Raw genomic sequence first — 26,234 nt, 5'->3', positions numbered from 1 at the left:
GGCTCCCTAAGCAAACCCAACCTCCTTAACAAAACTAACTTTAATTTGTGATTTTCACTTAATGCGTTTTGGTTTGGTTCTCAGTTTTAATTTGTGATTCGCAGAGCTGGGCTGGGCCCTCGAATCCCTGGTTATGTCCAACCTGGACAGTGATTCCACAGCAGGGCCTGGGACCGCGTGGGAGGACTGTAGGGCTCTCCCTCCGGGCGGCACCTCAAAGGGCCAGTTCCCGGGCCTGCCCACTGCCCGGTCGTCCAGGGGAGGGGCTTTCTGAAACTGCCCCGGGGCTCGGAGTGTAATTGCGGCTGCTCTTTGGAAGTGTGCTCCGAGGTGTAGAGACACAGGGGGCTCTCGCTGCCCCCTCGAAATCTGATCCGATGCCTGCCTCTGCCTCACCCTCTCTGGGCGGCTCCCTCCTGCTGTCCGGCTCGCCATCTTGCCCCCGGTGGCAGCGGGGCCAGAGGAGGAGCTCACGGTGCTGCTAAGCACTTGCCCTCCGCTCGCAGGGCCTCCTGGGCGTCCCCTGTGGGGGGCAGCCGGGGCTCCCGACCACCTTGCCCTTCGTCTCCCCCCTTCCCTCTTCCTCCCCGCCTGACTGTGCCCATCACATGTGGGCAGAAGCTGTTGGCCTGAGGTGGTCACTCCCAAACTTCTGCTGTCTTCACTGTGCTTCCTGGGGACAGGCCTGATCCTGCCCGGTGCACACGGCTTGGGGAGAGAATGGACAGAGCAAAATTCAGCAGATTTTGCGCCTTTAACATGCAAATGTGCTTTGTGAATCGATGAGATGAGAGCTCTGTCTTTTCCCAAGTCCTGTAGACCCGGGATCTCTGCGCTGGGAGCCAGATTCCTCAGCAGCCGCGGGAAGTGCCTCACGGTGTGGCGGGCAGAAGCATGGCTTCCTTCCCGCAGGCTGTGCCGCCCCTGGCCCAGGCTCGGGCCCAGGCCCTCATGCCCAGGTGTTGCCTGTCCCGAGCAGGTGTCTCCTCACCCCCACCCCAAGCGTTTCACCGACACGGTCAGCCCAGGAGCAGATGCAGCCCATCTGCAGAGGAGGACGTGAGGCCGAGGGAGGGAGTGATCTGCCCGGTCTCCAGCCCAGACCCCGGGCTGGGCCCTGCGCTCTGCGAGGTGCGGGCAGCCACCATGGGCTCTCACGGGTTTTCTCTCTGATCCTCACTCGTTTGAAAGGCAGTGCCCACCTGCTCATGCCAGGAATGCTGCCCAGCCCCTGACCATGCGCCGCCTGCCCTGTCTCATGGGACCCAGTAGGCCCTGGGCATAGGCCCCGGCAAAAGTCTGCCAAGTGGGGTGACCTCCCCTGCCTGATGGCCCCAGCCTTGTCCGTGGTGACCTCTGTCTAAACTGTGTTGCAAGGGGAGAAGGGGACAGGCCACCCTGTTTGGCCCCCGCGGGGGCACCACCCGCAGGTGCTGACTGGCTGGCTGAGGAAGATGACAAGGCCCTGGAGGAAGCAGCTGGCCCTCCCTGCAGCTGTCTAATCCCCTCCTTCCTCGGGCTCAGGCTCGGCCTGGAGCCTCTGCAGAGCCCAAGGGTCAAGCCACAGACTCCCCTGAGGCGGCAGCAGCTCCATTGTTTTGCCCTCTCCACTTATAAATAGAACCCCGGCCATTCCGCAGCCCTGGCCGGAGATTCTCTGCGTGGTTTGGGGCCCTGAATGGCCAGCTGCAGAGAGCCCCCGCGGCCCCCTGCCACGAATGCAATCCGCTCTCCAGCACCCCACCTTCTCTGCCGCCCAGCTGGTCCTGGCGGTGAGGACAGAAGCCATTCGCTACCTACCTGGGCTTGTTTTGCCCCAGGCTGTGTGCTCTGCTTCCTCCCGCCGCACCAGCCCCCTCCTGCTCGCCCTCCCCTTACTCTCAAGTCCCCGCTGCACTAGCTGCTCCTCAAATGCCCCGTTTCACTGCTTCCCACCTCAGCCCCTTCCATCCATCTGTCCGTTCAGATACGTAACTACGCCACAGGCGCACGCACACGCAAGTATGCACGGACACGCGTAGCTCCCCGCCCGGGGATCCCTCTGTCTCATCCCCCAGCGCTCAGTGTAAATGCTCCTGCCCCAGCTCCTGCGGCCCCCGCCTGCCCAGAGCCTGCTCGGGGGCCACCGCGCTCCTGGTCCCTGGCCCACTGCTCTGCTGTGCGGAGGCAGACGCCACAGTTGAGCCTGATGTTCTTCATTTGAGTCCTCTACTCTGTCCCATGCTGTCCCCAAACGGTCAGCTCCTTGGAGGCAGGGCTGTTCAGCCTTGTCTGTCCTCAGCCCCTGGCAATGCCAAGACAGCAGGAGTCAGGGCTGTCAGGTAAATGCCACCCAGAGCGACTTCCTGGAAAGAAGTCAGGTCTTGCAGGTAGCAAGGGTGTCAGGGCAGGGCCGCTGCTGGCCCCTCAAGGCCCCTGGCTGGCCCCTGGAGCCAGCTGATCTCAGCCGAGCCACCCACCAGGCCAGGGTGGAGCCAGGCTCTGCAGTGCTCTCCGCCGGGGTGAGTGGAGCCCCCATCCTGCCCAGTGTCCTCATTGTCCCAGAAGGTGCCTGCTTGGGACTGGCGCAGCTGACCGTGGCCCCAGGGATGAAGAGCAGAGACCTGGGCTTTCCTCTGAGGTCCACCTCATGTCACCTGGCCCGGCAGGTATGCGTGGCATGTGGGACAGGGCCTGGCAGGGTTGCTGGGCATCTTGCAGGTGTCCAGCAGACAGACCTGGTGCCCCCACCCCAGGCACATGTCCCCCAGGTTTTCTTCCTCTCCAGGGCTCATCAGGGGCTCATTTCAGGACACAACTGGCATTAAAGACCCCTGGCTCCTGGGTCCTCCTCAGCCTCATCTGATACTAGGGGTGCAGGGCTAGCCCCAAGGAGACCACCTGCATACCTTGGGGTCCCCAGTTGCCATCCCTGCAGGGAAAGCAGCCAGCTTCGTGGCTCGCACCCTCCCTAGTCTTACCCCCAAAGTGCCCCTGCAGAGTGGAGGAGCAGGGCAGGCAGGCGCTGCGTTTCTGTCACCGGCCTCGCTGACGGGCTTTGTGGGGTGGTGGAGCAGCTGGTCACCGGCCAACACTCAGAACAACTACGGTTCTTGAGTCTCGGATATTTGCTTTTAAAATTCCCTTTCATTCTGTGTTTTAGGGAGCACAGTTTTGCCTCTATGATGTACGGTCTTTGTGGGGGTTGGAGGTACAGCTGGCCCTGAGGAGTCACCTCTGGGGTGGCAGCGGCTGCTCCAAGCCGGCTCCACACCCAGCCTCTTGCCCTTCAGGCTGCAGGCAGCTGGCCTGGCTGAGTGCTGGCCCGGCCTTCACGGTCCTCTCGTGCCGTTCAAAGAAACGGGAACAGCGACCCTGAGACAGCCAGGCCGAGCCATGCCCGAGCTGCTGTGTGGTTGCTGTGTGGCTCGGATGGCCTGGGGGCAGTGTCCAGAAGCCTGCGGCCTGCTGTCCTGTCTGCCTGCCCGGGGTGCCCAGGCGCTTTCTCATGGGCGGGTTCCATCCAGGCCCTGATCACCCAGGCCCTTCTCTCGGCAGCGTGTAGCGGGTCCTAAGATGTGTTTCCGGGGAGGCGCCCCTTCTGTGGCCCTGGCACACAGCTAAGCCGGCCGCGTGTGAGTCAAGCCTAGCTCGGGGGGCTGAAAGTGGGCTTGTTCCATGCCCCCCTTGAAGACAGAAGGGAATTGAGACCCAAAAGGGGGAGAAAGTCACTCCATCCAGCAAGTAGTTTATTGATGAAGATCATGGGTGTGGCCGAGCTCAAGTGTGACCGTGCCTGAGTGACTCCAGGAACGCATTTAATCTCTCTGAGCCCGTCATCACTGCGAGGAGAGCACCTTCCTCCAGCCTCACTGAGGAGGTGAGGTACCGTCCACAGGCTGTAGTTTGTCCTGAGTGTCGTCCTGCGAAGGGCCCGTGGATTTGCAGAGGGAAGTCTGGTCTGGGACACGGAACCCTTAGATTTCCTTCCCACGCAGGAAGCGTGCCCCCTGTGCTGGAGGAGCTGCTGGGCCGTGCCCACACGCGGAGCAGGCACCTAAATCCATGCTGAGATGCGAGGCTGTTGCGCGACGTGGGCCGCGTCTGCCGCGTGGGCGCGTGTGCAGAGGGCGGGTGCTTGCCATGGCGGAAGGGCCACGTCCCCCGCAGGCGGCGTGTAGCCGTGAGCTGGTCATGGTTTAGTTGCCGCTGTGGATGCGCTGACGGGCTGTAGAATCACTCGTTTTCCTCCTTGGTGGGTCACTGGGGTCTTGTGAATTGCTGCCATAACACCTTGTGTCAGTCAGTCGACGCCGCTAATTCATGGTTATTTCTCAGCTACAGACATGGCATTGGGGAACTTTAAAATCTGCGTGTTGAGGAAGCTGGAGGACAGGTCGACGGTGTTAACAGAGGTGTGGAAATGGCGCAAAGGCCTGCAAGGGCGGGCGTGAGAACGTCCCGGCCGGGCTGACGACGCGGGACTGCCGCGGCTGAGTGAGCTGGACACATGGCAACAGAAGTGGCCCCAAAATGAACCACGCCAGTAGAGCAGACTGAGAAAGATTGCAACAGAGCATCCAAAACTGCGGGGCAACTTCAAGCAGCCTCATGTATGCGCAGCAAGGGCTTCCGAAAAATGAGGCAAAGTGAGGGAACGAGATGACGTGGTAACTGCCTGAGTAATTATAAAGATTTGGGGGCTACTTCCTGTCTCTTTAAAAGAGAACTCTTTCAGCAAATGTGTTTTAATTGCACGATGAACTTTATTCATGTAGGGAAAACGTATGACGACAATAACAGAAAGACGGGGAGAGAAGAAACCCACATCTGCTCCGGTGTGACGTCCACGCGCTGCCCCTGAGCTGTGGCGCGCCAGCACGTGGAGACAAGCTCTGGCAGGTGAAAGACGTACATGTACCCCCCAAAGCAATCACCACTCTAATACAGCGCTTAGAGCTCATTAACCAGCATAGAGGGTATCATGAAAACGAATCCAAAGAAGACGGGGCACAAAAGAGGAGCAAAGGACAGGGGAGAAAAATAGATCAAACAATAAGACGGCTGATGGGAGCCCAGCCATACCAACAGGTACTTTCAATGTCAGGGATCCAACAGCCTAGTTAAGATGCCAGTTTTGTTAGACTGGATAAAAATGCAAAATCCAATTACATGCTGCCTGTAAGAAACAAACTTAAAAGACACAGGTAGGTTTAAGAAGAAAAGGAGGGAAGGAAATAAATACACCAGCATAAATTTTTCTGAAAAGCCGGAGTCCTTCTCTCTGTATCAGATAAAAGTCGATTTCAGAGCAAAGACAATTGTTGGGAATAGGCACCGTCATTTCACAATGTGACAGCTGAAGAGGACAGGCATCCCAAAGGAGTGTGCGCTTACTAAGTTTTAAAGTACGTGAACCAAAACCATTAGAATTTCAAGGAGAAATAAATTCACAGCGAGAGCCAGGTTGCAACGATTCTCAGTCATTGACAGAACAAGAAAACAGGAAGTGAGTAAGTCCACAGAAGATCTGTACACTGCGAAGCAGCTCGCACCTAGCTGACGTTTCTAGACCCTACACCGCATAGCAGAAGACTGTGTGTTCTTTCCGAAGGCACACTGTTACCAAGACAAGTCATCTTCTGATTCATAAAAAGTCTCAATAAATGTAAAAGCAATCAAGTCATATAAAATGTGTACTCCAGCCACATGGATTTAAATTAGAAGTAACAGAAAAATTAGAAAAATCCCCAAATATATGGAAGCTGACCCCTTTCTAACAACTATGGTTCAAAGTAAAAACCGAAAAGGAAATTCAAAAATATTTTTAACTGAATGTAAACATACCAGATCACAGTTTGTGGTGCGAAGGCAGTACTTAGAGGAAAGTTTATACACTAAAGGCCTTAGCTAGAAAGCTAGGTAAGAAACTAGAAAAAGAAAAGTAAATGAAATCTGAGATCAGCGGAAGGAAGGAAATAATAAAGAGCAGAGCAGAAATGAATAAAATAGAAAATAAGACATAAAGGAGAAAATCAATAAAACCAAAAACTGGGTCTCTGAGAAGAGCCATTAAACTGATGAACTTCTAGCCAGACCGATTAAGGGGGGAAAAAAAGATAGCGACACTAATAGCCAGTGTCAGGAATTGAGAAAGAGACGTCACCACAGATCAGTCAGATATTAAAAGCCAACCAGTGAATTTTCTGAATATCTTTATGCCCATAAATTCAACAACTAGATGAAATAAATTCCTTGAAAAATGCAAGCTAGCATAGCTCATGCAGGAGGAGACAAAATGAAGCCTTTGTAGCTGTTAAAGAAATTGAGTCTATCATCCAAACTTCCCCATACAGAAAATTTCAGACCCAGGTGGCTTCTCTGGTGAGCTCTACCAAATAGTCCGGGAAGACTAATTACTGATTATACATGAACTTTTCAAGAAAATTAAAGGGGCTACTTCCCAATTCATTCTATGAGGGAAGCAGCCCTCTGACATGACATCCTATAAAGGTACATAAGAATGAAAACTACAACAGATACCACTTTTCAAGATAGATGTAAGCAATCCTGACAAAATTTTAGCTGTCAAATCTAAAAATATGTTCAACATAAAAGGGCTAGTGCGTAATGACAAGCTTGGTTGGTTCCAGCAATTCAGGATTGGTTTAACATTTGAAAATCAACAAGTTACTGAGCAGAAGATCATCTCAGTAAGGGCAGAAACAGCATTTGGGACAATCCCTCTCCATTCCCGATTAAAAGAAAATCACAAATATAAATAGAATGGAACTTGTTCAACCTGATGAAAGACATCTAGGAAAAGCCTCATGTTAGCACCATACATGGTGGGGAAAGGATGCTTTTACACCAGATCGGGAACTAAGCAAAAAAGTCCATCCCCAAGACTTACACTCAACATCGGGCAGGGAAATCCAGCCAGTGCACTAAGTCAGCGACAAGAAATACAAGACATCGAGTGAAAGGAAAAAGTAAAAAAAGCTTTATTCACACAGAACATGATTATGTGGAAAGTCCTATGACATCTATTTTAAAAACGTCTGTGAAGTAGTAAGTGGCTTTAGAAAGGTTACGGGATATAAGCTCAATATACATGGGCCTCCCCGGTGGCGCAGCAGTTGAGCGCTGGGTTGCGAAGCTGCCCGCAGCCTCTGAAGCGCCGGTTCGATCCCCGGCTGCTCCCCGGCCACCAGAGGAGGGTCCTGCATGGCGCGCAGACCTCTCCTGCCACCCGCTGCTCCCCTCAGCAGTGTACTTCGTCAGTCTGCCTGCTCTGCTCCCCGCTCTGACTCTGGTGAATTCTCTCACCCTCCTGTGCTCCTGACTGTACCCAGCGTTTGTATCAATCAATCAATCAATCAGTCTTTAAAAAAATAAATAAGCTCAATATACAAAAATCAATTGTATTTCCACATACTAACAATGAATAATCATAAATTGGAATATTAAAAGCCAACACCGTTTACAATAGCATCAAATATATAAATTTCTTAGGTGTGAATTGGACCCAAAATTTTCAAGACCTGTGCACTGGAAACTTCAAGATATTGCTGACTAAAATTAAAGAACACCTAAATTAATGGAGAAATAAACACTCCTAAATCAGAAGACTTGATACTATTAAGATGTCAGTTCTCTCCACGATCAATAGATTCAGTGCGATCCCACAAAGATTCCAGCAGGCATGGGGAAGGGGTCTGATTCTAAAATTCAGTTGGAAATGGAAAGAACAACCTTAAAAACCAAAGTAGGAGGACTTAAGCCATTTTACGTCAGACTCATTATAAAACTATGGTATTCAAGACAGTGTGATATTGGTGTCAAGGTAATTAGGCCAATTGTATAGAATAGAAAGTCCAGAAATAGACTCACACATGTATGATTAATTGATTTTTTGACAAAGGTGAAGTGGAAATTCAGTTGAGAAAGAACAGTTTTCACACATGGTGCTGGGCAATTATATATCCATGCATGGGAGGAAAACACTGAGTTCTCACCTTGCACCCCTACGCAGAAATTGACTCAAAATGGACCAAAGACTCAATGGTAAGACATAAAATGCTTCAAAGAAAAAACATAGAGCAAAAGTTTCTTGCCATTAGAATTTACAAGTATTTCTTGGATGTGACCCCAAGTCACAGACAATAAAAGAAAAACAGACAAATTAGACATCAAGACAATTTTTAATTTTGGCACATCAAAAGATATCAAGAGTGAAAACCCACAGATGCGAGAAAATGTTTGCAAATCTGGACTAATGTCAGGATATATAGAGAACTCTTAAAATTGAACAAAAAAGCAACCTGTTTCAAAAATGAACACGGGAATACATATTTCTCCACAGATGATGTGCAAACAGCATATGAAAATATGCTCAACTGGGCCTCCCCGGTGGTGCAAGGGGTTAAGCGCCGCACTGTGAAGCAATCCACAGCCTCTGCAGCACAAGTTCGATCCCTGGTCAGCCAGGGAGCAACACCCATGGCGCGGCAGACCTCTCCTGTCTCGCCCGCTGCTCCCCTCAGCAGTGTGTTTCAGTCAATCCGTCTGTTCTGTTCCCCACTCTGTCTCTGGTGAATCCTCTCACCCCCTGCACCTCTGGCCTGTACCCCCATTCTTGTATGAAAAAAAAATTGGAAAAAAAAAAGTTAGCATCTCTGCTCAGATGAGAAGACCAGACACAGGCCAAGTCACCTGACTCCAGGACACGGGGAGGGCTCAAAAACCCAATCCGAAAACAGACAACCCAGTTTTCAAATGGGCAGGAGATTTGAACAGTCACTTCGCCAGAAAAGACACACAGATGGCAGACGGGCACAGGGACAGGTGCCGGGCAGCGCCTGCCAGAGAAATGCACACTAAGCCGTGGTGGCCCCACCACGACGTCACGGCCTGTCTGACCCGAGGACTGACCACGGCCGGCGTTTCCAAGCCCTTGGCTCCCGGTGCTCTTACATGGCACCGTTGGAACGTGGAACGGCTCAGCTGCTTTGGGAAACAGTTGGTTCATTTCTTACAAAGTGAAACGTGCACAACTGGTGATCCAGCCATCCACGCCTAGGAGTTGGCCCAGGAGGACACATGTCCACCCCAAGACTCCAGAGACGTGCTTGGGGCAATGTTGTTTGTGATAACCCAAAGCAGAAAACAACCCGCGTGCCCGTGAGCTGGTGCCCAGATAAACAAAGCGCGCCTGTCCGTAGAATGGGGTGCAGCGCAGACCAAAGAGAGGCGAACTGTTGCTCAACACACCGGCCCGGAGGACCCAGATGGTGTCAGAGAAGCCAAGCACAGTCGAGTACACGCTGCAGCCCCACATAGTTAAGATTCTACAAACCGGCCGTTGTGGCAGAGAGCACTTGGGGCTGGGATGGGGCGGTGGCAGCGGAGATGGGGCTGACAGTGTGTGTGTCGGGGTGGTGATGGCGGTCACAGTGCGTGTGCCGTTGTTTATCAAATCGACTTTGCATCTTATAGGTCAGTGACACCCAAACAAGCTGATTTCAGAATGTCTGACAGCACTACCTCCTCTTAAAAGGAGACATTCTAACGGGACCTGTCGGGGCCCAGGTGACGGCCAGGTGTGTGTGGAATCACCGTGCAACCCCAGGTGAGCCTGTTTCTCCTGCCTGCCACCAAGCAGCCATCTGCCTGGGACTTGGTCACAAAAAGGGGAAGGTGGGGTGAAGCCGGCACCCAAAGGGACTATGCAGGATGCGGCTTTCTGGATGCTCCATCCAGCCAAGAAGGAAGTGGACCCCCCCCCCACCTCCCAGGGAAGGAAGAGGGGTGGTTGGCGTGTGGGAGGCATTTCTGCACTTCCTGGCCGTGAACCGTGGGTTCTGCCAAGCCCACCCCTGCTGCTCGCACCGCTAGCTCCACGGCGGGCGTTGGCGTCTCCTGCGCGCGTCACCACGGAGGGAGATGGCAGAACCCGGGCTCGGTGCGTCTGGGGCTGCTGCGCCGGGTGGCCTCCCGCGCTGGCCTCGCAGGAGTCGGCAGCTGTTTACGGGGAAATCTCTCTGCCTCACTCCTGACAACCTGCTGAGCACGTAACCGCTCGAGCTGCCGCGCCAGGCCGGTGCCTGGCACTAGACCGCGCCACTGCCAGGCTGACTCCCCGGGGCCCCGCAGGAGGCACCAGGGAGCACATTTTCCATGGCTGACAGCAGGTCTGCAGCCAGGAGCAAGTGACGGCTGACCAGGGCCACAGCCCATGCTGGGGCGTGTCCGGGAAGCCCCGGGTGACACCTGCCCACGCCTGGGCCTCAAAGTCACCCCGCGTCCAGGCTCCCTGAGGCCTGTCAGACACCCCCCCACTCCCGCCTTCTTTGTGCACAGAAGTGACTCTGCTCCTGGAAAATGGCGCCGTCCAGATAAGTGAGTTTTCCTGATGAGGAAGATTTACCTCCTTACTCACTTGGAATTTTCTTATTTCAACCAGCGGGGAGGTCACCTGAGTGGGCCCCACGTGACTCCCCGCGTGGCTCAGTTCCCCGGGGGTCAGTTCCTGGGTGAGTCACCGGGAGCAGCGCAACGGGGCTGTACTCAGGGAGCCCTGGGTAGCCGGACCCGTGGCCGCGGGCTGAGATGCCCAGCACAGTGAGCCCCCAACAGAAAAACCCCGTGGCCGTGTGCCAGCCCATCACAGAGAGGCCTAGACCCTAGGAGGCCACTTACCCAAAGGACCTGGTCTGCCAACCAGACACAGGACTCTGGGGTGGGGGTATAGCGGCAGGGGCCGGGCTGGGGGGGCAGCTGCCTCAGGGACAGTTCCCGGGATGGAGGGCAGTGCTGGCTGCCCAACAGTGTGGATGGGCTTCATGCCCAGGACTGTCCCTTACAAATGGCTAAGGTGCTCATTTTTGTGTACAGTGAATAACAAACAGACCATCCCTACCCTCGACTGAGCTGATGACCCGGCCAGGGTGGGCGAGCCAGGGTGACCAGTGGTGGTGCCAGCGCCCTCACCACAGGCGGCATGGCAGCCTGGACGGTGCCAGCATGGTGATGGGGAACATTCACCCCTAAGCACTTGGCGGCTCGGGGCCGAGGCGTGCAGAGAGGCAGGAGCTGGCTGCAGGGAACGATGTGGCGGCCTCTCCCTGGCCTGCCAGTCCTCAGCAGGGATGGGACAGGCAACCCAGGTGCCCCCAGGCCCCTAGCACAGGTGGCCTTGGGGGGGGCAGAGATGAGCTGGTGATTTTCACCTGCTTCTTCTCAGCTGGAACTGGGGTGGAAAAGAAAACAAGCCGATGCCCACAGGTCATTCTCAGCTAATGCCCTGGGGATGACTGCCTGCCAGGGGCTGAGAGCCCTGCATGCTGCCCACGGAGTCCTCCATGGTGCCCCAGGCACCCCTGCAGATGAGGAAACTGAGGCTCGGGGTGTGGCAGTGCTGAAGGTTCAAACATCCGGGGTTCCTACTATGCTTGGGGGCTCTGTCCAGGCACCTGCTGCCCACTGGCCTCTGCAGGCCCAATGCAGTGCTGCCCCCACGCCCAAGGAAACCAAGGTCCCCTGCACCACCACCCAGCCAGCGAGGGCCACACTCACCATGGCCTTCTCCCACCCCATGGCCAGCCAATGGGGAGAAACAGGAAATGTGTCCATCCCCCAAGTGTCCACGGAGAGGCCACCTCCTCAGGGAAGCCTCCAGACCCGGCTGGCCCCAGGAGGGCCCCCCTCACTGGGCTCTGCACACTCACTGGCCCAGTGGTTCCTCTTGACAATTCCCCATGTCCCCATGACTGGACACTCAGAACTGCCGCCCCTACACACACACACACACACACACACACACACACACACACACACAGAGCAGAGAGCCTGGGCACAGGCACACTTGTCAGGAGGAAGTGAACCCTGACCGTCTCCTGGTCCAGAGCGGGGCCGCCCAAGACAGCAGCCGCTGGTCCTCAGGGCTGGGGCGCGGAGTGCGGGGGACGGCTAAGTGGAACAGGGTTTCTTTTGGAGATGAAGAAAACACCAGGATTGACCGAGGCCGTGGCGGCAGAGACCCTATTGGGCACCGCAGCCCGTGCACGTGGGAGGAGGGAGTGGTGGGGTACCCCTGTGGGCGGGCAAGGCTGAGAAACGTGGGGTGCAGTCTGCCTGGCTGCCCGGCACTCGTGTGCATGAGGGGAAGTTGGCCCTGACGTCCGCCTGGGGCACGACTTCTGCCTCTTGGAAGAGAGAGGCCGAGGGGTCCCACTCGCTGCAAGCCGACCTGCGGCCATCGCCGCACCCACTGGGCCTGGGGGTGGGGGTGCGCCTGGGCTGCAGGCTTGGCACCGCGAGGACATGGGGTGGGGCCCCGGCCGACCTCACTCAGCCAGGCCAGGGCCGCCAGGAATAGACAGAAACGTGCCCCGGCGGCTGCGGACGCCCGGCCGCCTCCTCCATCTGTCTGAGCAAAAAGTGAGGAGGACCCAGGGCCCAGCCCCCACCAGAGCTGCGCTGGGGCGTGGAGAGCCCACAGTCTCCGCGCGTCTGCAGGGAGCACGGGAGGGCCCTGCCGGGGGCTGGGCTGGCCCTGGCTAGACCCCGCGTCTGTCCCGTGGCTTCGCCTCCCTGGGCACGGGCACAGGCGAGCTCGTCTGCTCGGATGCGTGTTCTTGACTTAATAATCTGCGGCCGGCGCCAGCGGACTGTGCCCCGCGCTTGCCCGGGGCCTCCCGCGCTGCGGCCGCTAAGGGCCGCCCCGGCCCCCTGGTAGGATCGGGTGTGGCAGGCGGAGGTGGCCTGGGAACAGCATTGGCACCGCCGGGTCGCAGGAAGGCTGCCCGGTGCCGGCCCAGCCCTGCACGGCTCAGCCCGAGACGCTTTGCCTGTCCCGGCTCTTTCTGGGGCTCAGTTTCCTCATCTGGAAGAGGAAGAGGAAGACGGGGCGGAGCTCAGGCCTCCACACTGTGAGGAAGCAGGGCAGGGCATGTGCTCCGGTGCGGGGGGGGGGGGGGGGGGGGTTCTGAACGTGTGTGTCCCCCAAACTGCCCAGCCCAGCTCCAGCCGGGCGGGAAGGTCTCTGTGGGGCCAGCAGGCGGGACACACCATGGCAGGAGATGGTGAAGGAGCCGTGACCGCGCCGGCTCTGGGCCTGCGGGCACCCCAGCCATCGCCTCTGCGGTCCCCAACAGCGCCTCCTCCGGCCGGGCGGGGCTCCCTCTGAGGCCGAGGGGCCCAGGCTCCAGCCAGTCTGTGTCCAGCGCAGAGGCCGGCCCCCAGGCCTAGACGTGCACAAAGGCGCCGGCACTTCTCCCGGGCATCTCGGACAGCGGGGCGGCCCCGCGGCCCCTGGGAGGGACCTGCGACAGCCGGCGGAGTCTGGTGTCTGTGTCTCATCCGTCTGGGCTTCTAAATTTAACCGGCTATCAGCCCGGGAGGCTGGAGGGCTTCCATGGTGACTGAATGCCACTTGGAAGCCACTTGACTCCTAACCGCTTCCCTGCACCTTCCCCGACCCAACAGGGCCGCCGGCCCCCTGCCCGCCGCAGGCAGAGGGAGGAGCCGGGTGCCAGGGTGACCTGGCTCAGCTTTCACCTGCTGAGGTGACGTTGGCGTCACCTGCACCCCAGTTCTGTACACACACGCACCCCACACCTATATGCACCGCGCACCCCCTGCAGAGACACCACACCCGGCCCTTCACGGCCATGCTGCGGGGCACATGCACCCCCAGCAGCCCCGGGCAGACGGCGCCAGGGCGCCTGTTATGCAATTTCCTGCCTTGGGGCTGCACCCGGGATTCAGGATGCAGAAGCTGTTGGGTTGCTGCAACGTGGAAACCCCAACCCCCAGGGGCCAGAGAGAAGGGCCCCTCGTCCTGCACAGGCCCGGAGGCCGCCCCCGCGTCCCCCGAGGGGCTGCCTGCACACACTTCCTGCGGGGAAGGCGTTTCCTGCCGGAGCCTGGGGCGTGGGGGCTGGGCGTGCCCGCCTCCAGAGCCAGGGCTGGGGTGGCTTCCAACCCCCGCAGCCCCTCCGTTTCCTCATCCGTGAAAGGGGGTCCCGGTGGCGAGGATGCCTGAGTGGTCACCCAGAAACCACGCAGAGGCGTGCGCTCCCACCATGTGGGCGAGGCGGCGGCCTCTCGGGAACCCCACTGTCCATCTAAGTGAGGGGGACCGAGGGGCTCAAGCCCACACCGACCGCTGAGTGTGCGCTCTGCCTCGGGGTCTCCCGGCCCCGCCCGCCCTGAAGGCACCCCCTTCACACTGACCCCACATGGTCGGGTGGGCCCCGGGGCCACGGCCTAGAGGATGCCCTGGGGGGACCCGGTGAAGAGGGCGCTGGGGTTGTGGAGGAGGCCCCTCTAAACGCAGGGCCCCCGGCCCCACAGGCTTCTGAAAGAGCCGGGCCACCCCAAGTCCCAGGGCCGCTGCCACACAGGCCGGGCAAGGCCTGGCGCAGAACCCCCACCCTGGCCTCCTCCCCACCCCAAGTCCCAAGTGTGTCCCCCGTGGCCAGGACGCAGCCCGGTGAACCACCACTTCGCACACACCCAGAGCCTGGCCAGGCCTACTTTAAAATTATACTTTATTTGTGAATATTTGTGGTGATGTTTTAAAAAAAACATTTTACATTTCATCAAGAGTCTTGTGCCTCCTGTAAGTGCATTGGCTGGTTTTCACAGTACTCTCCACGACCACGGGCGGCGCTTATTGCTGGAGCCGTGCCCACGCGGGATGGGACACCGAGGGACGGGGGCCGCCAGGTCTGGGCACCTGACTCGAGGGCGGGGTCAAGGGACCAGGCCCAAGCTAAGCCGAGCAGCCCTGGCCGCACCGCAGCCTCTCCAGGGTCTTCGGGAAGGCGGGAGGGGGCTCAGGGAGCTGGCGGGGATGGGGCATGCAGCAGGCTGGGGCTCCCCTCCAGGGGCACAGTGCCAGGCCCCTGCCTGGAAGGTGCTCATCCTCTGGACACCAGGGTCGGGGGCTCTTGGCCCCAAAGCAGCCCAGGCCATCCTCCGTGCCCACTCCCGACCCCCACCCAGGGCCCGTTCCCCCATTTAGTGCAGTAAAGACCTGAGTGCAGAGAAGAGCGCCTCCTCTTTCGCTCTGCTAGGAAGCGGGGTCCTGTAAACAGCAGGGCCCTCCCCAGCCCCTCCTGGCCTCTCTGGGTGGCGGCCTCCAGGCACACACAAAGGGGAGCGCAGCATCCGGGGCGCAGGTCCTGAGCCTGGCAGGGGGTTCCCCCAGCACCAGGGGCTGCTCCCGGCCCTGCTGGTTCCAGGGCGGCCGCATGCATGCGCGGCAGGAGCGGGGTTCGGGAGATGGACAGGACGTGAAGCACCCCTTGATAGACATCGCGTGGATGAAGGAGCAGAGCAAGGCAGGGCCCCGCCTCCGGCTGTGGCTAGGACCCCTGTACAGTAAGTGGCTCAACTGCAGCAAAATGGATTATTTTTCTTATCCGACAGTTTTCTGTGCTTGGTTATTCTTAGTCTGTGGGCCCAGTGATGTGGCTGTGGGCTCGGCAAGCTCAGAGGAAGGTGGCTTGAGCAGGGGTTTCCCCTGAGCTCCCCGGAGCAGCTTCAAGGCAGACGTGGCTGAGAAAGCTCCGCCTCGACCAGGCCCAAGTCCGAGGGCGCCGGCCCCGGACCACCCCCGGTGGCTCCGATGCCTCTCACCGCGGATCCCCTTCAGCCCTCAGCCCCGGCCTGGTTTACTTCTGAGGATAAGCAGCATGGGGAGGCCGAGAGGGGCTGCCCACTGCCCCCCAGCCTTTCCAGATCCAGGAATGCCTAGCCCGGGTGCTCTCCACAGCGCCCCCACCCCGGCGCCTCCTGCCCTCCCTCGGGGCATGGGGAGAGCAGCACAGGCCCTTCTTACCTTTGAACCAAAACTGGGTCAAGGTGGCCCGCCCTCCAGGCGCTTGGGACCAGTGTGGGTGCAAAAGGGAAAGCTGCAAGCTTAGAGATGGTGCCGGCAGACTCGACCCTTGGCCAGGGGGTGCTGAGGACTGAGATGGCAAAAGCTCCCTGCACTCGACCTGTCACCCAGGACCTTCCCTCTCCTCCTAGACCCGCCCGAGGCAAGTTAAGGCTGCCCAGGAGGAGAGAGGAGAGTCCCCAGCAGAGCCAGCCTCGCTCACAGCCCTCCTCACAGGTGTGGGGCCTGGGGGGCGCCCTGTCAGGCAGAGTCTGGCTGTGGTTTCACCTCTGCTGAAATGAAAGCGTGAGCTGCTGGTTTCAGGTCTGTGCCCCTGTTCCCTGCCAGGACACCGGGGTGGGGTGGGGGGGAGACTTGGGCCTCTGTTCCGGGTCCCAGCACCCCCACCTCTAGCAGAAGAGTCCGGTAGAAAAGAGATCCTGCTTTCTTTGTTTCGAGTGGGTTGGGGGTTTTTTTTTTTCCCTTTAAATTCAGCTTAAGGCAAAAGTTTGGCAAAGCAAGTCTACATAAGGCCACGTGAGGGAGGCCGAGGGGAGCTGCCACCGGGCGACGCTGGCACAACGCAACTCGCCACCGGCTGGGCCGCCTGCAAAATCAGCTCCCCTCCCGCCCCTGAGCCTCAGACGGAGGCGTTAAAAGGAGGAAAAAAAAAAAACTGAAAAAGCAGTTGTCTGGGGATTCTGTTGCAAGAGAGTGGCTGGAATCGCGAGGAGACCACGGGTGGCGCTGGAGGGCACGGCGGGCGCCTGTCCCGGCCCCAGGGGGCAGGTGCGGGGCTGGGGGAGGCTTCGCACAGTGAGATCCGCCCGCTGCCCCGGGCAGAGCCAGAGCGGCGGGGTTGCTGAATGACGGAGAGCGGGTTGCTTGGGGCGCGTTATTATTGGAGCCCGCCCCACGGTGCCCGCGCGTCACCGGCGCTTGGGCGGGATCACCACCAGCGGCGGCCCGTGCTTGGGCCGCCACATGAGGACCTGAGCGTCGTTGGCGTTGGGCTTGACCAGGGCGCTGGCCGGGATCGGCTCGTTCTTGCTCAGGATCTTGGGCTGGTCCTGGGCGATGGGCTCCCGCAGCCGGGCGCGCTGGCCCAGGGGCCGGCTGGGGTTGACCTCGATGCTGAGCTGCATGCGCCAGTGCAGCGTCTGCAGGATGATCATGTCGTTGGTCGAGGTGTTGGTGGCCACCAGCCACGTGGTGAAGCTCTGGTCCCGGTAGATGTTGGTCAGCTTGGCCACGTTGCTCTCGCTCACGGGCACGGCCCACGTGACGCTGGGGTAGAAGTTGTCGTTCATGCTGATGACGAACCTGGAGTCCCTCCTGGTGGGCCCCACGATGGTGCACGTCTCGGTGGTGTTGCCGTACCAGGGGTAGTTCACCCCGTCCGAGTCGCTGATGGCCTCGATCTTGCCCTCCTGGAGGTCCGGGAGCTCCCAGCTGGACCTGCGGGCGGAAGGGGCGGTTACTCCTCGGCCCCCCGCGGGGCTTCCTTGTGCTCCCCTCGGTCCGTGGCTTAGCTCCCGGGGGGCCGCAGTGTACAGGCATCCAGCACCGTGTCCGTGACCAGGGGCGCCCCCAGCCACAGCTGGAGCCTTGCGTCATTTCGAGCTGTCCCCAGCTGGAAGGGCCAGCCCTCTCCTCAGCCCCCGACGCCGTCTCAGAGGGGGCCGGATCCCCGCTGGGCTTCGGGAAGCCCTAAGCTGCCCATGCCCTTGAGGGAGGGCCACTGGGAGGGGCTGGGTGGTCGACAGTAATGGGGCGTCCTGATGCGCGCTGTGCCTGACCCCCACAGCAGCCCTGTGACCGCAGGGCAGAGCCTGGGCTACGAGCAGCAGGAATGGGTGGAGGACTCCCCAGGCCACCAGCACCCCGGTGGGCCTGTGGGGGTCGAGGGTCAGCCCTCCCCCAAGCAGCGGTGGGTTTCTTTCCCTTGCCCCCGGGGCCGATGGCAGGCCCTGGAGCCCAGCTGCGCGGTCAGCACATCAGGAAGGGTTCTCGGCCCCTCCGGGGACCAGCACGTTACTGGGGCGAACACAGCCCTCCGTGGGCGTCAGTGTTCTCACCTGTGAAAGGGGGGTGATCCGGCCTCTCCCGCCCAGCACTGGGGCCCCCAGAGCTCAGCTCAGGCCCTGGCTCCTCCCCCTGCACCCAGGCTGCCGCCAGCCCCAGGGGACACCCCAGGAGGCTGAGATGCCCTTCCCGGCCTCTGCCCAGCCCCCTTCTTTCTGCCGGCGCCGGCCTAGAACAGGAAGTCGGGCAGCCAGAACCGCACCTGCCTTTGCAGCAGCAGAACCGAGAAAACCTAAGCAGCCTCATCCCAGCCCCAGGGCCAGCTGCGCTCTGGCCCCGAGCCTGAGCTCCCGCCTGCCGGAGGCCAGAGGTCTCAGGCTGCCCGGGGTGGGAGCAGGTGTCCAGGCCGGCCAGAGCCTAGGCTGGCGTGAGATCCTGGCCAGCACTCGCTGAACCCCAGACTCCTCACACACATCCCAGCCCACCGGAAGGCCGGGGCAGGAAAGAGCCAGCCAGGCAGGGCACGGGGCAAATGCTGCCAGTCGGTGCCTGTCAGGGGCTCTGCCTTCACCGCTGTTGGAGCCCTCGCCCTGCCCCGCTGTGATGGGGACGCGCCGTCTCACCGATGGGGACACGGCAGTATTTGGGGCGCCCACCCGGTAGAGACCCGTCGACAGTCCTGTCCGTCCAACCTCCAGGGTCGCCCCCCGGGAGAGGGCCCGTGTCCTGAGGGGCGTGCTCCCCACCACGAGGGCAGGGGCCACCCAGAGCCAGGGCAGGGTAGGAGAACGGGGCCGCCCGCACGGCGGAACAGCACTCGGCCTTGGAACAGGAGGCCCTGACGGCCCGCGGCCCGGAGGAACCCGGACGTGGCGCTGAGTGAGCAGCCGGACACAGAGGATCCACTCGTGTGAGACACGTGGCGGCTCAGGGGCCGGGGAGGGGCTGAGTGAGGGGTACAGAGTCCGGAGTGGGGTGCACGACAGTGTGAATGGGCTGACAAAGGCGAAAGGGATCCGTTTCCGTGCTTTCCCGCCGCCGCCGCCAGCCCCGCGGCAGCAACGCTGTTCAACGTCGCAGAGCAGCGCCGGGGCCGCTTCCGAGCCGCCAGCAGGAGCGCGGGGGTCACCAGGCTGCACGCGCCCGCCGGCGCCCCCCGCCTCGCCCCCGCCTCCAGCTAAAGGCCCATCAGTCCCGGAGACCCGAGGCCCTGCCACCCCCACCTTGCACAGCAGCAGGGGGTGGGGTGCTGGGGCTTGCGGGGCGCCGGTGGTTCCCACGCACGGGCCAGGCTTCCTGGGTGAGTGTCGGAAGCCTGGAGCTTTGCCCCTGGCCGTGCCCGCTGCCTGCCAACGCCCACGCGGCCTCCCCGGAGGCTCCGCCTACCCACACGCGTGTTTTTAAAGGCAGAGCTCGGGTGAGGAACCTGGACGTCACCTTGGCCCCTTTCACTTCCAAAGAGCTGGCCGAGCCGCAGTGACCCGCGCTCAGCCTCTGGCCCCAGGCTCAGGGCTCTTGCTCCTGGCTCGGCCCCGGAGCCCCCGGCCCGGTCCCTGGCAGGACAGCCCTCCCAGCGGGCGGGTGTCGCTCAGAGTCAGGGCGTGTGCTCTCGGAGGGGCAGCTCGAGTCTTCCCCTCACGGAGGGGAGCGTGGGGAGACCCCGCCCCCGGGACGCAGGAGAGCTCAGGCCTGAAGCTGGACCTCAGAGTGCCTCCTGCCCCCCGAATCACTCCCAGCACCACTGATCCTGCTGCCGTCCCGGCAGACATCCCCACAGTGAGTGCAGAGCCCGCTGGTGTTCGCAGGGCGCCTGTCACGCGCATGCCCCAAGGGCACAAGGGAGCCGCCCACGAGGCCAGTGCTCCCGCGTGCCACCCGATCCTCACCCCGCGGCTTCCTGGCACACGCACACGGTGACTCAATACCTTGTCCCCAGACAGACCCCAGGCCCGAGAGGGCAGGGGCGGGACCTCCAGGATTTGCCCTGAGCCGGGCCGCGCACCCAACACAGGTGTGCAGAGTTTCGGGCGGCCTCGCGGGCTCCGCCGTGAACTTCCCCACCTGGAGCCGCGCTGAGGGGCCACGGCCCGCACGGGCAGGCTCCGCTGCTCACCTGCGCCCACCCGGGGACGAGCCGGCGGCCCCCGCACAAGCACCCAGGAGTAGGCCCGCGGCACGTTTGTGGGGACCCGACTCGGGGTCCGCCCCGGGAAGGGCCAGGACCCACAGACCGAGCAAGACCTACCACCGGCCTGCAGCCGCCTCCCCCACTACTCAGACGCGTGTGCCCCGAGCAGCGTCCCGGACGGTGAGTCTGCGGGGGCACGGCTGGGGCACGGCTGGGGCCGGGCGGGGTGGGGTCTGCGCCGCGGGCACCCGCGGGGCCAGGGAGGGGGCGCCTGCATCTCAAGGTCCAGCCACCAGGCAGGAGCCGCCGGGGCTGGGCCTCTGGGTGGACGGTGGAGGCGCGGGTGTGCGCCGAGCGGAGACGGGGTGCGGGGGCAGCCCTGGCCCTGCTGCTTCAGGTCCGAGCCGGACAGGGAGGTGAGCCGGGCCGACTCCCCTGCACCCCCGTGAGGCCCCACCTGTCTCCCGAGGGTGCCCGAGTCCCAGGGCGCTGCGACGCGGGGTCCCTGGGCACGGAGTTTGCGTTCCAGACCCCGGGGCCGGACCCGCCCGGCGCCCCTGGTCTCAGCAGCGTTCCCGAACTTCTAGTCTCTCCATGTTGGTGCTGCCGCCGCCTCCTGGATTCTGAGTCACTCGGTTTTTTCCTGAAAATCACTTCTTAAAATCAGCTAAATCTAATCTTTCCTGAGAAGCACCTTGGATCGAACCAGTTGGAAATGCAGAGCGCGCGTGGCTACGTGGGGGGCTCGCGTGCGTCACACGGGCCCAAAGGCCCTTACGGATTCTCACGCCCGGGCTCCGGTTTTCAAGGTTTTACAGTTTTGCGCAACTTGCCAAAAGCGCCCATCGCCCAGCTCCGCCACCCCGAGACCCCGGCGCCCGCCCGCGCTGCTCTGGGGCCCCAGGCGGCCCCTGTGTTCCAGGAGGGTCTCGGCCCTGCTCACAAAGCCCCGGGGGGCTGGGGGTGCCGTCGGCACAGACGGGGACCCCACTCCCCTGAGCCCCACTCCTCTCCGCCCGCCTCCCCCGCCAGGCAGGGCCCGGGTCCGAGGCTGAATTGAGCACAGAAGATGCGCTTCGTGTTTTGTTTCGCTCTGGTTTTGAGGCAGGCCCCAGAGACGGGTATGAAGTCAAAACCGAAAGCCACCTCCGGCCGCCCCGCCCACAGCAGGCTGCTCCCCGCGCCATGCTGTGATAAACATCCTTCCAGACCTTTCTCTGCGAGACACACGCCCTACGCTTTCATTTTTACTGTTTTCTTTTGAGCCAAACCGGGTTCCTACCCTACAGATATGACATCTCTTCCAAGAAATGCCAGGGTGCGAGGGCCCCGCGGGGACACCTGCCCGGCTGGGTCTCACCCCCAAGGCCCCAATGCCCTCCTGGCCCCGATGGGCTTCTCTCCCAAGCCCAGCACTGTCCGTTCATGCTGGGGGGCCTGCGGCAGGCCAGGCTGCCTGGGCGCAGGGGTCTGTAAGCCTCCCTCTAGACACGGAACAATCTAGAAGCTCAACAATGAAGGGTGTGTGTCTGTGAAACACCGAGAGCCAGTCACACTCCCCCCCCAACGCTGCCTAGGCTGCCCTGCGCCTCAGGGGAAACTCTTCCCCTCGCCCCAGGCCCAGGCCTGAGTGATACAAAGCGGCAGGTGGGTCTTGGGCTGGGATGTCCCTCTGGTCCAGGCGGCGCCTTCTCCACAGCCACGGCCACCGCCAGCTTCGGCTCTCGCCGCTTGCAAAGTGAGGTCGGCAGAGACGGCTGGGCCAGCGGGTCCAGGGGCTCGCGCTGGGCTGCTGTCCCTCCCCCCATTTCCTCCCACCCCAAAGCCTGGAAACAGGGACTTCCCTCTCCCACCCAAGCCGCCTCGCCCCTGCCAGGGCCCGCAGATGGGGGAGGCCGCCTTCCGGGCTGCAGAGGAAGCTCCGTCCTCAATTGTTCTGTGAGAGCCTGAGGCGCAGGAAGAGGCCACATGGTCACAGGCCATTCCTCTGCCCGTCCAGCCTGCTGGGCTGTCATGCCCCGGGGCCAAGCAACTTCAGGTCTCAGAGGCTGTGTCCTTCTTATAAAATGGGGACCTCGTAGGGCCTCCCTGGTGGTGCAAGGGGTTAGGACACAACCTATGAAGCTGTCCGCAGCCTCTGCAGCACGAGTTCGATCCCCAGCCAGGGAGCTACCCACATGGCACAGCAGACCTCTCCTGTCTCCCCGCTGCTCCCCTCAGCAGTGTGTTTCCGTCAGTCTGCCTGTTCTGTTCCCCGCTCTGTCTCTGGTGAGTCCTCTCACCCCCCACATCTCTGGCCTGCACCCACCCCACCCCAGTTCCCGTATGCAAAAATAAATAAATCTTTTAAAAAATAAATGAAATGGGGACCTCGTGAGGCTAGCACCTGCCCTGGCATGAGGCCTCTGGCCCATGCAGAGGTCACAGCCCCAGCAGAGGGGGCTGGGGGCCGCCGCCAAACACAGCCAGACACCCCCAGACCCTCTTCTGGAGCTGCGCTCTCCTTTCATCCCCACATCAGACCCTGAGCCAGAAACTGGCCTTGGCCCAGTCATGGGCCAGCCTCCCAGGGCTCCGGAAGGGCCGACCAGGGCCACGCGAAGCGTCTCCCACACAGGCGAGAAACTGCCTCGGCACTCGAGCGGCTGAGCCAGCTGACAGGTGGCGGCTGAGGAACCGCGGAGGAGGGGCTGTGGGGGCAGATGTCGCCAGTCTGGGGGGTGGCTCTGAAAGTAATGTAGGTTGGCCCCGAAACCAGATAGAGCCTCCCCAGCTGGCAGGGAGGGCGCGCGTCTCCTGGTTCCCCCTACAGAGCGGGCATGGCCCGGAGGCCTGTTCCCCCTGCGCTTCGAGTACTTCAAACCCAGAATGTCATTCTAAACACTCCCTGGATTAGAGTCATTTCTCCCGTGAATAAGGGATAATGCTTGGGGCTTTCACGGGTTTGGGTTAAGTATCTGGGATTAATACTTTGAAGACAAGCCCATCTGTGGGGAACAGGAAACTTCCCGACCCCTGCTACCGGCTGGCCCCACCCAGGGCCACTGAAGTGGGGGGGTTTCGTTTTCATGATTCAGATTTTCTGGGTGTAGCCCAGTGGTTCTGAACCTGGGTGACATCGCCTCCCTCCCTGGGGACATGCCCACGTCTGGAAACATCTGGGTTATCACAACGGGGGCCCAGGGGGCACAGGCACCCGGGGGTGGGGAGACCGGGGACGCTGGCCGCAGCAACAGACCCAACAGCCCGCGATGCCGGGTCGGGGCCCCGCGGGGCCTCCTGCAGCCTCCGACCCGCCCCCCAGCACAGCACACCTCACGCTTTCCACTCTCGGGACTTCAAAATAGGGAGTTGCAACACGGGCGGCGCGGGGAGGGCGGCTGGTGGGATCTTGCCAGCGCATCTAGATGCTTCCGTTCACATTTGAGAAGGAGCAAAAGTGGCGCCTTCCTGAATGATGACCCTTCTCCTGCCCAGAGCGCACCCGGACACCAGAGAGCCCTGCCCTGGCGGGAGGCCTGCCTCTCCGTGACTCAGTTTCCTCACACACACTGTGGACCGACAGTGAGGCCAGCAGCGCCACAGCCACAGGCCCGGGGACCTCTGCGAGGTGACTTGCCAGGGTGCCCGGGCCCTTGAACACCCGCTCCCCACTGCCCGCACGGGCAGCCGCCACGTCCGCCCTCTCTCGGGGCTGGTCCCATCCCAGGGGGGCCCTGGGACCAAGGAGAGGGGACCCCAAGACAGAGAGCTCTGCTCTGAAAGCCAGCGGGGCCCCAGAGGCGGGGCGGGATCACACAGCAAACACCAACCAGTCCCGACTCCGCGCCTGAGATCCGGCGAAGCCGGGAAGTGAGCCCCGGGAAAGCGGAAGAGCCAAGAGCCGGGTGGGGAACATCAAGACAGGAGGAGCCTGCAGCTGCCCCAACTCTGGCTTCAGCCTCGATTCTCATCACCACGGAGCCCACAGCTCCCTCCCCGCCAGCAGTGCAGGGCCGGAGGCAGCGATGGCACAGCCCGTGACTGCCACCCGCCCCGTAAGCCTCAGGCCCAGTTTGCAGGTGGGGAACCGAGGGGCCCTGCGGCCAAGCTGACCCCTGGGGAAGGGCCTGCGGTCCGGCTGCGCCCGGGCTTCCCCTCACTGGCACCCGCTCACAGAGGAAAAGTCACCTCAGGGCTCCCGCCCCAGGCTGGCCCCCAGCACAGCGCCCGGGACCTGCTGCCACCACAGGGCACAGGCAGGGCCCCGGGCACAGATGGGGAAGCTGAGGCCCGGCCGGGCGCAGGAGCTCCCCTGCCAGCACCATCCCTCCCTCCAGGCTCAGCCCCTCTGCCCTCCCGCCTCCCCCAGGGCAGGGAAGCGGCTGAGCTGTCTCAGGAAAGCCTCCCCTTCGGCCCAGCTGTCCCAGCTGCCTTGGAGGCTTCTGGGCTCACGGCTTCCCAGGAAAGATCCACCCCAAATATCTAAGAATCAGGTTTCCCTTCTCGGAATGGAAAGTCGGCCCCCGCCCGGATTAATAGCTGCTTTTGAGAGCCAGAGCTTGGGGGTTGAAATCAGGTAGATCCAGGGGAGCCCCGGTGAGTGTCTAGACGCATCCCACATGCACCTCTTTGGGGTGATCAGGGTTACCCCATTTTAAGTTGTCCCTGCCTTCCTCCTGTTTCCCTCCCAGCTCCGGGGTCGCTAAGGGAGGAACCGCCCCAGCCATCCCCTTTCAGGGCCCTTGATGTCAGCGAAAAGCTCTGAGTCCGGGGACGCCCCTCTGTGCCCCGCCTGCTGGGACACGGGGGAGAGGCCCGGACAGCAGCGTCCACGAGGGCCCACCCAGCTCCCCCAGAAGGTCCCGTCCACAATGACCGGCTCCGACCTAGGGCCCAAGCACCCTCCCTCCCACCGACGGCCGCTTCCTTCACAGCGGGGACGGCTGTCCCGGGAACAGGCCGGGGAAACGGGTCCAGGCTCGCAGGCTGCGAGCTCCATTTTCCCCGGGAACGCCCTGGAGACCGGCCGGAGAGTGAGGCCAGCCGGCTCCTCTCCACGGTGGGCCCCGCCGACACCTTCTGGGTGCTGAGGTCTGACGTCCCCACCGTGGACGGGAAACTCCACTGAGAAACAAACGGGTTTCAGCAACTGGCCGTCCCCTCAGACACCCGGGGCTGGGAAGGGCCCCCGGGCCCTGCTGCGTGTTAGAAACCGCCTGAGAGACGAGTGCGGGCCTGACACAAAGCGCGGGTCACGGAGCTCCAGGCCTCCCCGGCCCTGCTCCTTCCTGGAGTGGCGGCCACGTGTGCCAGGAGCCGGGCCCCCGCAGAGGGGCAGCTCTCTGGGGACCGGGCCACACGCTGGCTCTGCCCAAGAGGCACCTGGCGGCAGGTCCCTCTGCTTTCTCAGCACCTTGCAGGGAAGGACATGGGAACCCCAGGGGCTCTAGGCCACGACCCCAATCGGAAGCAACAGGCAAGTCCCCCAGGGGCTCACCTGGCCAGGAAGGGCACAGAGACCAGGTTCACGCGCCCCGAAAGCTTCCCTCTGGCCCTGCCGAGGCCCCTCCCTGTGCCTCCCGCCTCGCCCCAGCAGCCCCCGAGCTCGCCCCAGGGGTACTCACATGCCCTGCTCCCCGTACTGGTTGTAGAACTCCATGTGGCTGCACGCCTGGATCCAGCCCACTATCCAGGTCTCCTTCTTGGGGATGGGCGGCATGACCACCTGGGCCGAGGCACGGAAGTGGGGTGTCCGGTAGCGGAGCACCACGCTGGAGGACTCGTCGATGCTGGTGGGGATGGGGTCGATGGAGGCTTTCACGTCGACCACGGTGATGCCTTCCCGGAAGACTCTGGCTTTGCCCCCGATGCTCTGGATGCAGCCCATGGCACAGAGGAGCGCCCTGATCTCCAGGGAAGGCCAGCAGTCCCAGAGGAAACTGGGCATTGAAAGGATGGAGGCCGCGGGACCCAGCGCAGACAGCACGGCCTCGGCCTCGGCCTCGCGGCGGGAGGGGTGTCCAGGGACAGACTCACTGGGGGGGGGGGGTTTGCATATCACGACCTCGGGCCTGTTTATAAATAAGGACTTTGCTGCATTTCAGAGGCCCTCGGCTCTCTCGTCTTCTGCTAGCAGTGGGCAAAAACCACCGATATTCTTTGGGTTAAAAAAAGAAAAGTTCGGAGGTTAATGGGTAACCATGTCGCGGAGACATCAGCCCTTTCCGTGCC

General features: G+C 61.3%; 1 protein-coding gene across 1 annotated transcript; it reads right to left on the bottom strand.

Moving 5' to 3' along the window:
* Positions 1-16,742: 16,742 nt before the first annotated feature.
* Positions 16,743-25,950, bottom strand: FAM78A (family with sequence similarity 78 member A; the record flags this gene model as incomplete). Its single annotated transcript, XM_084238267.1, has 2 exons — positions 16,743-17,326; positions 25,628-25,950. The coding sequence occupies 2 exons, from the start codon at positions 25,948-25,950 to the stop codon at positions 16,798-16,800; spliced, it is 852 nt and encodes a 283-aa protein (XP_084094393.1). The 3' UTR covers positions 16,743-16,797.
* Positions 25,951-26,234: the final 284 nt, after the last annotated feature.

This window comes from Talpa europaea, assembly GCF_964194135.1.
Source record: "Talpa europaea genome assembly, chromosome: 7".
Lineage (NCBI taxonomy): Eukaryota > Metazoa > Chordata > Mammalia > Eulipotyphla > Talpidae > Talpa > Talpa europaea.
This window is presented reverse-complemented; position numbering and strand designations above follow the sequence as displayed.